Raw genomic sequence first — 13,688 nt, forward strand, 5'->3', positions numbered from 1 at the left:
CCAGTAAAGGCAACCTTGAGAGGCCATCTGCATTGCCGTGCAGAGTGGATTTCCGATATTTGATTTCATATGTGTGTGCAGAAAGTATCAATGCCCAACGTTGCATACGACTAGCAGCTAATGGGGAATGCCTGTGTAGGGTCCAAAAATTGATGTCAGAGGTCGATGGTCTGTAAGAAGAGTAAGCTTTCGCCCAAGCAGGTACTGATGGAACTTCCTAATTCCAAAAACAATTCCTAATGCCTCACGTTCGATTTGGGCGTAGTTAGTTTCTGCTTTGCTTAGAGTGCGTGAAGCAAAAGCAATAGGTCTTTCTTCTCCCGAAGGCATAATGTGTGACACGACCGCTCCCACTCCATAAGGGGAAGCATCGCAGGCCAATTGCAGGGGTAAGGATGGATCAAAGTGCGTTAGAACTTCAGAATTTAACAATGCATCCTTAGCTTTGTTAAATGCAACATCACAGGCTTCAGTCCACTTCCAGGCCTTGTTCTGCCCAAGGAGCTCATGAAGTGGTTTTAGCAGTGTGGCTAACTGTGAGATGAACTTCCCATAATAGTTCAGGAGTCCTAGAAATGAGCGCAGCTGGCTTACATTTCGAGGTGGGGGAGCCTCCACAATAGCTTTAACTTTTGCAGGGGCCTTATGAAGACCTGCAGAATCGATGATGTGTCCCAAATATTCAACAGAGGGCTTGAAGAATTCACACTTGTCTTTGCGAACTCGTAGGCCATACTCTTCCAGTCTTTGTAGGGTAGCCTCTAAATTCTTTAAGTGATCCTCTTCATTTCTTCCAGTGACCAGGATATCATCCAGATAGCACTGAACTCCTGACAAGCCACACAAGATCTGGTCCATAGCCCTCTGGAACAGGGCGGGAGCCGATGTGATTCCGAAGGGTAGGCGACAGTATCGATAAAGCCCCTTATGAGTCACAATAGTCAACAGCTCTTGGGACTTTTCATCGACGTGCATCTGTAAATATGCTTGACTCAGATCAATCTTACTGAACTTTTGTTCCCCAGCCAGGCCTGCGAAGAGGTCATCGATGCGGGGAAGCGGGTATTGCTCTGCACACAACACTGGGTTGACAGTGACTTTAAAATCACCGCAAATCCGGAGAGAGCCATCTTTCTTCACTATTGGAACGATAGGAGTGGCCCATGAGCTATGGGTAACTGGTATTAGGACTCCATTGGTGACCAGGCGCTCCAGGTCTGCTTCAACTTTTGGCCTGATGGCATATGACACAGTTCGGGCTTTCAGATATTTTGGTGGACTGCCAGGTTTAATGTTCAATGTCACAGTGATTCCCTTCATACTTCCCAAATCATCTCCAAAAACAGCAGCATGTTTCCTTAGTATAGGGGTTAGACTGGTTTCTTCTTTAGTCATCCGGTGTACTTCTGCCCAGTTCAGCTGAATCTTCCCAAGCCAAGACCTACCCATTAAGGCTGGGTAGTTACCTCTCACCACAAACAGTGGCAATTTAGCCGCCCGTCCATTGAGCTCCACCTTAACATCAATAGTGCCCAACATGGGCACAGCTTCACCTGTATACGTCTTCAGAACAGTTTTTGTTGCCTTAAGCGGAAGATGCTGTAGCTTTTCCTTATACACAGTCTCAGGAACCAGCGAGACAGCTGCACCGGTGTCTAGTTCCATGCGTATAGGTTTGCCTTCCAATAAGGGGGTTACCCAGTATTCATGTAAGCCCGCTGCCAAAGACAAAACATGCAGAGGCACTTCCTCTTGTGAGTAGGTGTCACCTTGATCATCCTGGGTCTGCTCTAGGGTATGCAAGGTTCCTCTTTTTGTCGGCCAGACCACAGGCCTCTTATTCTTTTGTTTACAGGCATACTCAATGTGTCCCTTTTTGCCACAGTGTCGACACACCAGGTCCTTACACCAGCATTCTGATGCCTGGTGACCCAGCTTACCACAGCGGTAACATTCTTGACTCTGCACCGTTTTGTGGGTCAGTTCTTGTGACACTTTTTGCACCCTAGGGGATGCACCGATGTATTGTGCCTCCCTTGTAGTTCCATGGAGACAGCAATATCAACAGCCTTCTGTAATGTAAGCTGAGCCTCTGTCAGTAGGCGCTTCCGTATAGCTTCACTGCAGAGGCCACACACTAACCTGTCACGCAGGGCATCATTTAACATCTCTTTAAATTCACAGTGTTCTGCTAGCTTTTTTAAAATGGCTACAAATTGTACAACTGTTTCATCTTCCTTTTGGTCTCTTTTGTGGAACCTATATCTTTCAGCAATTACCAGTGGTTTTGGGGAGAAATGAGACCCCAGGATTTCCACAATGTCACTGTAAGATTTAGTCTCAGGCTTAACAGGATGTAGTAAGCTGTGTAGCAGAGAGTAGGTTTTAGCCCCTACAACAGTTAAGAATATTGGCACCTTCTTCGCTTCTGTAATGTCATTTGCAATACCAAAAAGCTCAAAACGCTCAGTATACACATGCCACTGCTCTGTATTCTCATCAAAAGGCTCCAGGGGCCTGGTCAGAGTAGCCATGATTTTTAGTTTCACTTTCACAGTCAGTGCAAACAAGCAGCTTTTTTTCTTTGTTTGGTCTTTACCTTGACTTCTACTTCCTTCTGTTACTGGAGCAGCACCAGGATCCCACCCTCGTCGCCAGTGTTATATCCTTGGGGCAGCCGGTGTAGGAAGCAATCACTTGAGGCCAGAGAGCAGACAGCTAACCAAAACCTCCATTTTATTTACAGATACAGAGAGCTCACTCAGCCGGTTGAACCCGGCTGAGCTATCCCTTAATAGTCTAACTCAGTTGCCATAGTAACAAAACCCATGACAACCAAATACACAACAACGAGTTCTACAATAGTATTAGTCTAGTTATTTTAATATTTTGTATGGGCTTACATTTTATTATTTTGATTTTTTATTTATTTTCAATTCCATGCCAAATAAAATTTGTTCTGTTTAAGATATCTGGAATGATGATAGATAACTGTTTGCTTGTAAACAAGCACTGTTAGATACAAGATGAACAAAACTCTCTTAAGATCTTAAGGAAGGCGGAGACAGAAGAGAAATAACTACTGGAGCAGTCTGTGAAAAGTGAGGAAACCCAGGGTCCTTTCCACAAAATGGTTCTGAAAGGAAGTTGGGATAGGCCAGCAAGGACACAGGGAAAGTTTAAACACCTGAAGAAGAGTGCCAGGCATGGTTAACGCCCTATGTAGCACTTTGGTGAGTACATACATATAATCACCTTCTTCCTCAAACTTTCCAAAGTACAGTATGGGACACAACTGCCCAACTCAAACCAGAACAAGAAGTTATCAAAGTAGTAAGCCTGACAGCAAATCAGCTAGTTCTTTTGCTATTTAGTGGCATTTACAAGCAAATGGAGATCAGTTTCCATTTTCAGTTTTAGTTCAGATGCACTTGTGTGTCAAATATAACAAGATACACACCATGATATTATTTTTCTCTCCCACATCAGGAGGTGGTGCTGCTTCATGTGGAATGAGCCATAAACCCAAAAGAAACCTTATAAGAATCACTGATACACACTCTGATCCATTTCTACAACATGTTTTGATGGAACTTATACCCCTGTCTTTTGTCCTTCAAAAATACTTAAACTGTCACCAACTCAAATATCCCAAATACAGTTTAACAAGAACTTCTTGGATCTGTGTGGAGGCACTTCTCATTCTCACTACATGAAGATGGACACAGAAAGACAGCCCTATCCTGATGGCTAACAGTTGAAGAGCTTTCTTCTGTTCATTGTCTATGGGACTATTAGGAGAGTTAGTGAGAAGAACTGGATTCTAAAGTCTTATTATGCTGATCACAACCAGTTTTATATCTTCAGTTTGTGAGACCCATGATTAAGTATCTCCCCCCAGTATCTGGTAGAGATTGTGTCATGGAGCACAAATTGGTTGTGGTTCAAAACTAATAAAATTGAGATGACGATGATAAACTTGGCAAAGTAACCAGAAGATATGACAAAGATTATATTGATCCCTTTGCTTGGGATGTCACATAGGATGTGTATCCACCCCTTGTCACTCAAGTACATAATTCTGAGGTCCTGGTAGCTTTTCAGTTGTTTTTAGATGATCAAACAGCAGTGGTGACTAGGACTGCTTTTTTCAATATACAGTGAGTCAGGAGATTGTGACCTCTTCTCACAGTTACAGACCTTGCTACCATAATCCTACCTCTATCACCATTACATCAGTCTTGTGCAATACACTTTACATAAGGCTACATTTGAAATTGATTAGAAACTAAAGTGAGTGAAGTATGTGTTACAGACTGCTTAATAAGCGTCTCTCTCCCCAAGAGCAGATGAGACCAACCCTCTGTGATATCTATTGGCTACTAGTTGGTTTGCAGGTGAAACGTAAGGTGTTAGTTTAGTCCTATAAGCCTTAAAAGATTTGGGACCTGCCTATATGAGAGCCAGCATCTCTTCTGTGTGAAAATGCTGCAGTTGAGATCACCTGCAGCACTCAGGCTGAAATTCCTTTAGTTTGTAAGAGAGCAGGACTGCAGACAGGTCATTTTCTGTGAGGGACCCTCAGATATAGAATTCACTCCCACACACACAGCTCATGGTTTGAAATAAAAATAGCTGCCAGAATTTGCTGACTTTTGGAGCATGCTTAAAGGCCTATCTATTTGCATGTGTGTCTGGGGAGAGCAGAAGGTGTGTGGAGTTTGGGGAAAACCAAAGTGGAGAAGTTTTTTTTTCTGCTGACTGGCTGATGAGGTTTGCTGCTGTTCTGCTCTTGTTGTTTTTGTTGTGAACTGTTTATACAATGATTTGTCAATGCACTCAGAGCCTGGGATAGGTGTCCAAATCCAAATAAATATGTGTGTCACGATACAATATAAGATGTATGTGGAAATCCCTCTGTGTACTTTCAGAGGGGTCACATACGGAGGTGAAAGCTCAACAATACATAGTCAAAGTTGTGCTTGCATAAAACTGGTGAATAGACAGTGACAGTAGAATTCATAGGATCTCTGCAGAGAGTATGTCCATGTTTGTCCTAGAGTGTTTGGAGTGTGACATTCCCCTCAGTCAGAAGAGAGAGAATTTTCTAGAGCAATTTGCAATGATGGCATCTACTTTAGGGTAAGGAGTCCACAACTTTACTTTCTAAAACGTTAGCTTATATCCATGAGGGTTAAACAAGAACTAGATGCAACCCACCTATTATCAAGTACAATTTTGTACTAAGAATTCATTGTACTAAGAGTTTAGAGATATTTTGGTATAAGATTAGGTATTTTTCCTATCAAAATATACCTAATCTGAACAGGAGTCCTCTTCAAAAAAATCAGGTTCAGATAAATCCATATTACGTGAAGCACTTGGGGACACATGAGGTTTGTCTTAAATAACTGAGATAACAGAAGCCTAGCTTCTCTGAACTGAGTCATTGGAAGTGAGACCTATATTATTTAAGAAGAGATAGGACAGGAGTGGGCACTATTTTAGCTTTGACTAGCAAGACTGAGGTGGCTTTAACAATAAATCTTTTTCTTGTTAGTGACAGAGAAGAGATAGCCCACCTGCATTCTGGGCACCAAAGGCTTGAACTATCAAAAGACAACTCTGGGAAAAAAAGAGGAGAAAGTCATGCCTCCAAAAGCATGTCTCACTTTAGAGTCCCAGGTTCCTATGAGTTGTTGGTTCTTCAACTGTTGATGGTTGCTCTTCCTTGATTTCAGTTGAGGGAGATACATTTGATCACTCAGAAGCCATTATACACAATGATTGAAAGTTTTGACATGAGAGGCAGAGATATGCTCACATGTTAGATATGCTAGACACATGTTAGATATGCTCACATGATATGGCCATAAAGTTCACTTAATAATTTTCCATACTCTTCTATTTCACACATTTAAAATGTCCCCTTAGGTAGAATGCTGACTAGACTTGGAGGGGGGAAGGAGGTGGGGAAAGCCTAACAAAAGATCGTAAAGCAAAAGTGAGAGCTTAAACATTTGTGCTGTTCATTCTATGACAGGCAAAGTGAGACTGAGGAGCCTTGAGACTGTGCTGACAATAAAATACTGTATTCTCTTAGTTACAAATGCCTGTTCAAGTGTGACATATGCAAAACCCATTTAGTTAGAGATTGGCCTTGTCTATAAGAATGGACAGTGAGGGAAAGTTAACAGGAACCAGGCCAAAGTATGTGAGAAGTAGTGTTGGTGAGAAATCATGCTGAAGAAAGGAAAAGCGAGAGCACAAAAGACAAAACCATGAGAATCAGGGAGAAAATAGCAGAGGAAAAAATCAGCTGAAAAATCCAAGTGAAAAAATAAAGCACACAACTCTCAGTTCTCTCTCATTGCACTGAATGTCTGGAGAGTTTGAACAGATTCCTGTCCTGTCCTTTTTGCTTACATATAAACATAACAATACTTAAGTTTTACTCAGTGAGTAAATTCTTGTCTCTTATGCCAATTTGTGTTGGTGAGGGGTAACAATACTAGTAGTACTGAAGTATTTCAGTGACATATTATGGAGATTTGAGGTTACAGCTTCATCTACCAGAATAGAGGATTCCTTAACCCAGAATGTTTAAGTGTATGTCAGCAGCAATTAAATTTGTCCAAAGAGTGATTGATTGTCAATTGTTGACAGTTTGTAACGTTTTCCCTATCCTTTCCTCATCTGATATAATACTGATGCTCGTGTACATTATATGCTTAACTGAGCTTCTGCACACTGATCTCATCTTCAGAGTAAGGAAGTAACTATTTTCAACAGACAGCCTAGCCTGTTAGTTAAAATTAAATGTTACCTAAAAGGAAAATTTAGCATCCAGTGACAAGCACTGTAAAAGTTTTCTTTGAAAAACCAATGTATTCTAACTCACTAGTACTGTTGTACTTTAACTACATTAAAGAGAGGAAAAACAAATACCAGTGGGCTGTTATCTATATAATGTAATTCCAGATGAGTCTAACCACTGGCATATGTTAGTACCAGTTTGTGGCAGCCATCCAATTTTTAACCAAGTATAATTAAAAATAACACTTCAGTAAAACAAATTCCAAGACTGTTTACTTTTCTTGAAAAGAAGCTACTACACTCCTACTTAATAGCAGATACAATTGTTTTCAGAATCCCCAGAAAGGTGATCCACTGACCCCTATTAAAACAAAACAAACAAAACCTCTTGCACTGAGGAAGTTCTGGAGATCAATGCTTAGGCCCAAATTCTTCCCACTCCCCCAAAATCAGAATAGCCAGGCTTAGTGTGGAGAAGAGGAGTGTTACAAAAAGGGGCTGAAAAAAATTCTCTGCTTAAGCCACAGAGGTGACAATTGAGCTACTCTGAAGACTATTACACTCCTGACACTGCTTTAGCCCTTACCAGTTCTGTTTTTCTGTAGTTCATGTAACAGAAGATCCAGTGGCCTCATGCCACACCCAAACTCTGCTGAGACTATGGGATCTCTTGTCAAGCTGGGATCTGTACTACATACAAGGACAGCACCTGCAAAAAGGCTCCACGTACCCCTACACACACTCCCTTCCCACACATGCAACTCCACAATAGAACCATGCTAGACCTGGAGTCCTCTGCAGCAATGAAAGAAAGGGATAACATTTGGCAAAAGGTTGGCCAAGCCATCCTTCCAGCTGCAGAAAACATGGTTTATATCTCTCCAGAGTCCAACAACACATCCCTGTGTCTGTCTCAAGAACAACACAATGCTCCTCAAGGGGCTGAGCCTACTGTTTCTACAGCATTAAATAGTTTAATTTTTTTTTAATTCTCACTTTTTCTTTAGGTAGGGGCTACCTTGAATTGAAGACTCACTCCAGTCATGATTATTAAATAACTGTGTCATCTACTATATTGGAATATTCTTTTCAACAGTATTTCCCTGTATTTCTCAATCAACCTGTAAAATTAAATGAATGTTTTACCTCTTTTGTTTCTCCTGTCTGAATAGTGTTTGAGAGGCCACTTTGGTCCACATGCAGCCAATGACATCCATAGGAGACCTTGTTTCCCACTCTCGTAGGAAGCTAAAATTGACTAATGCAGTAAAAGTAAAAACAAAAACAAAGAAATAGAACTTACGAAAATAAAGTTTGAAATTTTAGAAATCACTCAAAAGATGTAAACTGTCTGCTTGCAAGTGATCAGAAGTCCAACTGTGAGCCCACTTAACCTCCTGCCTTTGACTGCATCCCCAACTTTCCTAATTATAGGTTCCCCCCTGCAATTATTACAAGCTCCCTAATAACCTCTTAACCTCCCCCTGCCATTTGCATCCCTCAACCTAGTGAAAGCTCTGCCATGTAACACATCAAAAGTGCATACAATTTGTCAACAGCCTTTAAGCAATGTTCTCTGGGTACTGTGCAGCCATACATGCTTACACTGAGGTCAGAGAGAGCAGCAGAAGCTTGAGTGGGTGACTGGAGTCAAGGATGCAAACAGGAAGAGGGTAGGAACTTAGGAGGCAGTAGTGAAGGCTGTGGATAAAGTCAGGGAAGTGGAGAAAGATGCCAAAGAGATTAACTGGGTATTGAGTACCTGGTTTACCAACTAAACTTCTGATCACTCTCGGATACACTTGTATATATCTTCAGAGCAATTTCTAAAACATTATTTTTAATTTTCCTGTAGCATTTTAAGTCCTATTTTTTCCCTTAACTTTTACAGCATTGGTCCACAGCAGTTCCCCTGAAAGATACAAAACTGGAGAACATAATTGTCATCACTTGGCTCAAAACAGCCTCTCAAACTTCACTCACTTCTGATTTCTTGGGAATTGCAATGAGGGAAATCCTCCCCAACTCTTCACTTCCACATGCCAGGCTCAAGTAACTGAGTTTAACAGGGAGAAAATTGGTCCCACTAAGAGATGGGATTGACCCAATATAATTACAATAAAGGGTTATAAAATAACTAAGAGCTAGATTTTACTATCCTTACTCACAGTGTGTACTACTTTCTCTGTGATTAGTCCCATTTAAAACTATACATGACACAGACTGGCTGTTGAATATACAATGCAAATAAACTAAAAAACTGAGAAAAATATTTTACACTAACTTCTTTCAGTTCCAATAAGCTTACATATTATATATAAGTACAATAGGTACAAATATTTCAGATAGTTGTGCCTTTCAGGTTGGTCATGTCCCTTCAAGTAGTGAAAAACTGCTTTACATGGGATGGGAGTTCCTAGATAATGAAAGCTGTAAAAGGAGAAAGATCTATTCGCTGTAGTTTATTATAGCAATCTAATCTGAGCACCTTTCAATAAAACGTTAAACATGATGAACATCTCACACATGTGGCTCATTTCTTCTTTCTTATCTTCTCCCAAGGGGGAGAAGTGTATGTGCAGTATAGTGTTTTGTTTTGGTAGGGTTTTGGGTTGAGCTGTGTTTCCTTTTTAATGATGTATATCAGTATTTATTAGGGATGCTTCAAAAGCAAGATTGGATATGCACAGTCTCAGGTCTGGACTGTTTACTTTTTCAGTTCAAATAGTCAATGTCTTACGCTAGAATGAGTCTGCAGGCTCAGGTCTGAGTATAGGATAGCACATAGTTACACTATCCCAAAAGGAGCACTTGGAAGGAATTGAGCAAAGACACCCCTCTGAAGTACAATTTCCTCTGGGGTTCCCCTATTAACACCGTCGCAGAAGGCAGTATGTTATTTGTCAGCCTTTTGTAAATTGCTGCATAATCCCACCACTCACATCCAGCTAACTCTGCTCTATTTTCTGCATCTTCCTCGCTCAAGTGCTCATAAGGAAGAGTATAGGGTATGCAGCCCTTGTTCTTCCCCAATACCCAGACCTAAAAGCCTTACTCCTTTTACTTCCTTGCATGGCTGCACGGGACCAAGCCTGTACACAATCTAGTCCTAAATTAACATAGCAACAACTACACAATCGTATTTTTAAAGGGAAATGTTTTACAACATTGTGCTTGGATGGCAGGTCTAATGAACATAACAGCTTTCACTCTACAGCATAGTCTACACTTGGAAATTAGGTTGGTATAACTGCATCACTCAGGGGTGTAAAAAATTCCATACCCCTGAACACCTCAGTTAAACCGCCTCTCAGGGAGGTGGAATACCTATGCTGATGGGAGAATCCCTCTTGTCGGCATAGGTAGTGTCTTCACTGAAGAGCAGCACACCACTGTAGTGTTTTATGTGTAGACAAGCCCTTGCTCCTTTACCATAGCTGCAATATGTTTTAAGTGGGGTGGGTTTTTTTGTTTTGGTTTGGTTTAACTAAAACAAAAATATACTCTGTGATACAATTTTATCATTAGAAGTTTAGAATGCTTGATCTATAAAATAACAAATGTTTGACAGGATAACGTAAATAACTGCTTTATAATGTCATCCTCGTTTTAATATAAAACAGTATTATCGCACTGAAAAAACAAGGAATTGATAGAAGTGGCAAAAGAAGAAGCCAGTGTACATCTTCAAAGAGTGTTGCATTGTTTGTGTTTTGTAAATAAAGAGGAAAAGGCCAGTTCTCATATTTTGTAGCCAAGGGTGGGAGTCAGAAGAGTAAATAAAACAAATCTACTTAGCTTTATGGCTCTCACTAGCTCAGTTTATACATGGCCTAATCCTGTTCTCCCTGAAGTCAACAGGAGGTTTTTCATTTACTTCAATTGAAGCATGATCAGCCTAACATGAGTGGCACAGGGAACACTGAGAGTTCCTCTTCTGCACCTTCTCTTCCTACAGCATTTGTGGAAGCAGTGGAAGAAATAGTACAGGCACTAGCCTTTCCCTGGCTATCCCAGGACCCCACATCACTTTCCTGACTTCTTACCCATCTGTACATATATAACATTTAATGGTGATTTACAGCATCACTTAATCAAAACACTGGTTTATTGTGTTTCTGAGGCAGTTTTTTCTGTGTTAAAATGCCATACCAAACAATCTTACTATATGCCAGTAGCAGATCTTATGAAAATGGCATGTCTATAGCCCACCAAAAAAGAATCATCAATTCAGCACAACTGCCAACACCTACCCTTACTCCTGGCATGACCAGCTACCTCGAATAGTGCTTGAGAATTTCAGACTTAGCTCTGCTGCAAAGGAGCCTCTTTCAAATAGGGAAAGATATGAATGAAGGAGAATAGGAAGAAATAACCAACATGCTTACCAGGCCACCACAGAGGCTGAAGACAGCCGTATGTGTCTCCTGTGCATTGACATGCCCCCGGTAGAAGCAGTGGCGCAAGTCAGAGGAGGGCTGCTCCTGTGCGGACCCCACATGCATCACTTTATAATGAGCAGCAATGAATCCTGCATCAGTGCTCAAGTTCAGTTGGAAGAGCTGCCCATAAGCATTGAGCTGGTAATGTGTCCTGAAAGCAGCAGGCTCCCCGGGTGCCTCCAAGCTCCTTTTCCTCCTCCTGAAGTGATGTGTGTGAGGGAAAACTTCTCCAAATTCATTCACTCGGGTAGGTGTGACTATCTCGTAGGAAGAGAGTTGCTTCACTAAGGTCTCTGCAACAGAAAGAAAGAGACTCATCCTTACCAAATAGTGTGGAAATGAGCCATACTTTTATCCAAAATTTGCCCACTACAGTACAGTGTAGTCTAGCATGCAGCTGCCTTACTTGAGGAGACATGGGTCAGGAAGGAGACTTTGGGTCTTCAAAGGAATTCCTCCCGTGTCTCTTCTCCAAACACTCATACATGTTGTGTCTCCACTCCAAACACTCATACATACTGCAAGTACCAGCTCCCACAGTGGTACATGCAACCCGCCTCCCACACAGCCCCCAACACCCCCACACACTGTGTGCACCACCAACACGCTTAGCAGGAGACTGAAGACTGCCCTACATGCCTCCTTTCCATTGACATGCCCATAGTAAAAGCAGAGGCACAAGTCAGAGCCATTCACATACAGTATATGTGGGGGGTATACAACACACTCAGCCTGCCTCCCCATCCCTGCTCACATACCCTATGCCACACAGTCCCTATTCACCCAGCCCGCCAACCTAAGCACCACAGCCTCCCCACAGATGCACCCCACTGACATAAGGCACTACACATTCACTCCCACTGTTTTGCACCACTCTCACACACACCCCTAACTCCAGTTACACACACACCGCACAAACACACACGAATATGCACTCCACACGCATCGCCCCCCCCCAACAAGCACCGGGACCCTGGCACGTGCTGAACACCACACACCCCACAGACCCCTCCGTCCTTCCCCCCACTTACAAACGGGGGCTGAAATCTGCCCCCCTCCCCCGACAAGCGCTGGGATGGTGCCGCTGATGTCAGGGGGAGCCGGGATTTCACCCCCCGTTTGTAAGTAGGGGGAAGGAGGGAGCGGGTCTGTGGGTTTGTGTTCAGCACGTGCCAGGGTCCCGGTGCTTGGGTGGGGGGGGGGGCGATGCGTGTGAGTGTGGCGTGCATGTCCGTGTGTGTTTGTGCGCTGTGTGTAACTGGAGTTGGGGGGTGGGTGTGAGAGTGGTACAAACCGGAGTGGGAGTGAACGTGTAGTACCGTATGTCAGCATCTGCGGGGAGGCTGCGGTGCCTAGATTTCCCTCCGCGCGGGCGCGCCCCCCACCCGGGCTCCGCGTTCCTCGAAAGCGCCGCGCTCTGTGTCACCGCCAGCTGCCCGGGGAAGCCCCGCCGCTCGGGGCCGAGCCCAGCCTCCTTTGTTGCCGCCTGTTTACCTTGTGAGGGGTGCAACCGGCCTTCCCAGGAGCCGGTGATGAGAAGGGAGAGCGGGCACAGCAGCCCCGCTAGCCACTTCGCAACCCGCATGGCTCACGCCGGGGGCGCCCCCCGCCGCTGCTCCCTCCAGCAGCAGCGCCCGCTTCAGCAGCCGCCGCCGCCGCCACCGGGCTGGGCCGACCCCGCACGGCTCGGCTCTTTCATGTTCCTGGCGCCCACCCTTGTCCCCTGCGTTGTCTCTTCCTCTCCCGGCTTCCCCGCTACTCCTTCAGCAGGCTGCCCGCTCCGCAGCCCCCGCCCGGCTCCCCCCGCCTGAACTCTGCCATTCGCTCTCCGCGCCGGGGTGGGCGAGGGCGGTTCCTCCCCTCCTCCCGCAGCCTGTGGGGAAGCGAGGAGCAGCATGCCAGCTTCACTCAGTCCGTGGCCATCCCAGGACCCCCGATCAAAGGGACTGCCCGCCCCCTTGGGGCAGGGACCTGGCCAATGCGTGGAGCCGGCTCACTGCAGCCACTCCATCTCTCTCTCTCACACACACACACACACACTTGCTTTCTGACACAACCAGGCATCACACACACACACACACACACACACTTACTTGCTTTCTGACACAACCAGGCATCGCAAAGTGTAATGAGTAATAATAATCACTCCCAACTACAGAAACCTACACATAAGAGTTAATCTCAGCGTGCTTCCATGCCCTCGCCAACCAGATACACAATCCTCACCCAAAACTTTCTGTGACTCTAGGGGTAAGCCTGGAAACATGTGTCAATAAGAAATGTACTTAGAGCCCATTGTCCTCGTCTACAAAATACAAACGCTTGAAAAGCCTGGAAGTTCAACGTTTATGCTCAAAGAAAACGAGCTCCATTAAGCATGGAAATACATAGAAATGGTCACCTAAAAACCTTAACTCTGCCCACTTCCCA

General features: G+C 43.9%; 1 protein-coding gene across 1 annotated transcript in view; it reads right to left on the reverse strand.

The window, feature by feature from the left end:
• The window catches only part of ADAMTS20 (ADAM metallopeptidase with thrombospondin type 1 motif 20), a 176,164-nt gene extending 163,256 nt beyond the window's left edge, over positions 1-12,908 (reverse strand). The window contains exons 1-2 of the mRNA XM_045001846.1: positions 12,753-12,908; positions 11,205-11,551 (exon numbers count right to left, since the gene is read on the reverse strand). Of these exons, the coding sequence (XP_044857781.1) occupies positions 11,205-11,551; positions 12,753-12,843 (438 nt within the window). The 5' untranslated portion in view covers positions 12,844-12,908. The remainder of the gene's footprint in view (positions 1-11,204; positions 11,552-12,752) is intronic.
• Positions 12,909-13,688: the final 780 nt, after the last annotated feature.

This window comes from Mauremys mutica, chromosome 1 (assembly GCF_020497125.1).
Source record: "Mauremys mutica isolate MM-2020 ecotype Southern chromosome 1, ASM2049712v1, whole genome shotgun sequence".
Taxonomy (NCBI): Eukaryota; Metazoa; Chordata; order Testudines; family Geoemydidae; genus Mauremys; species Mauremys mutica.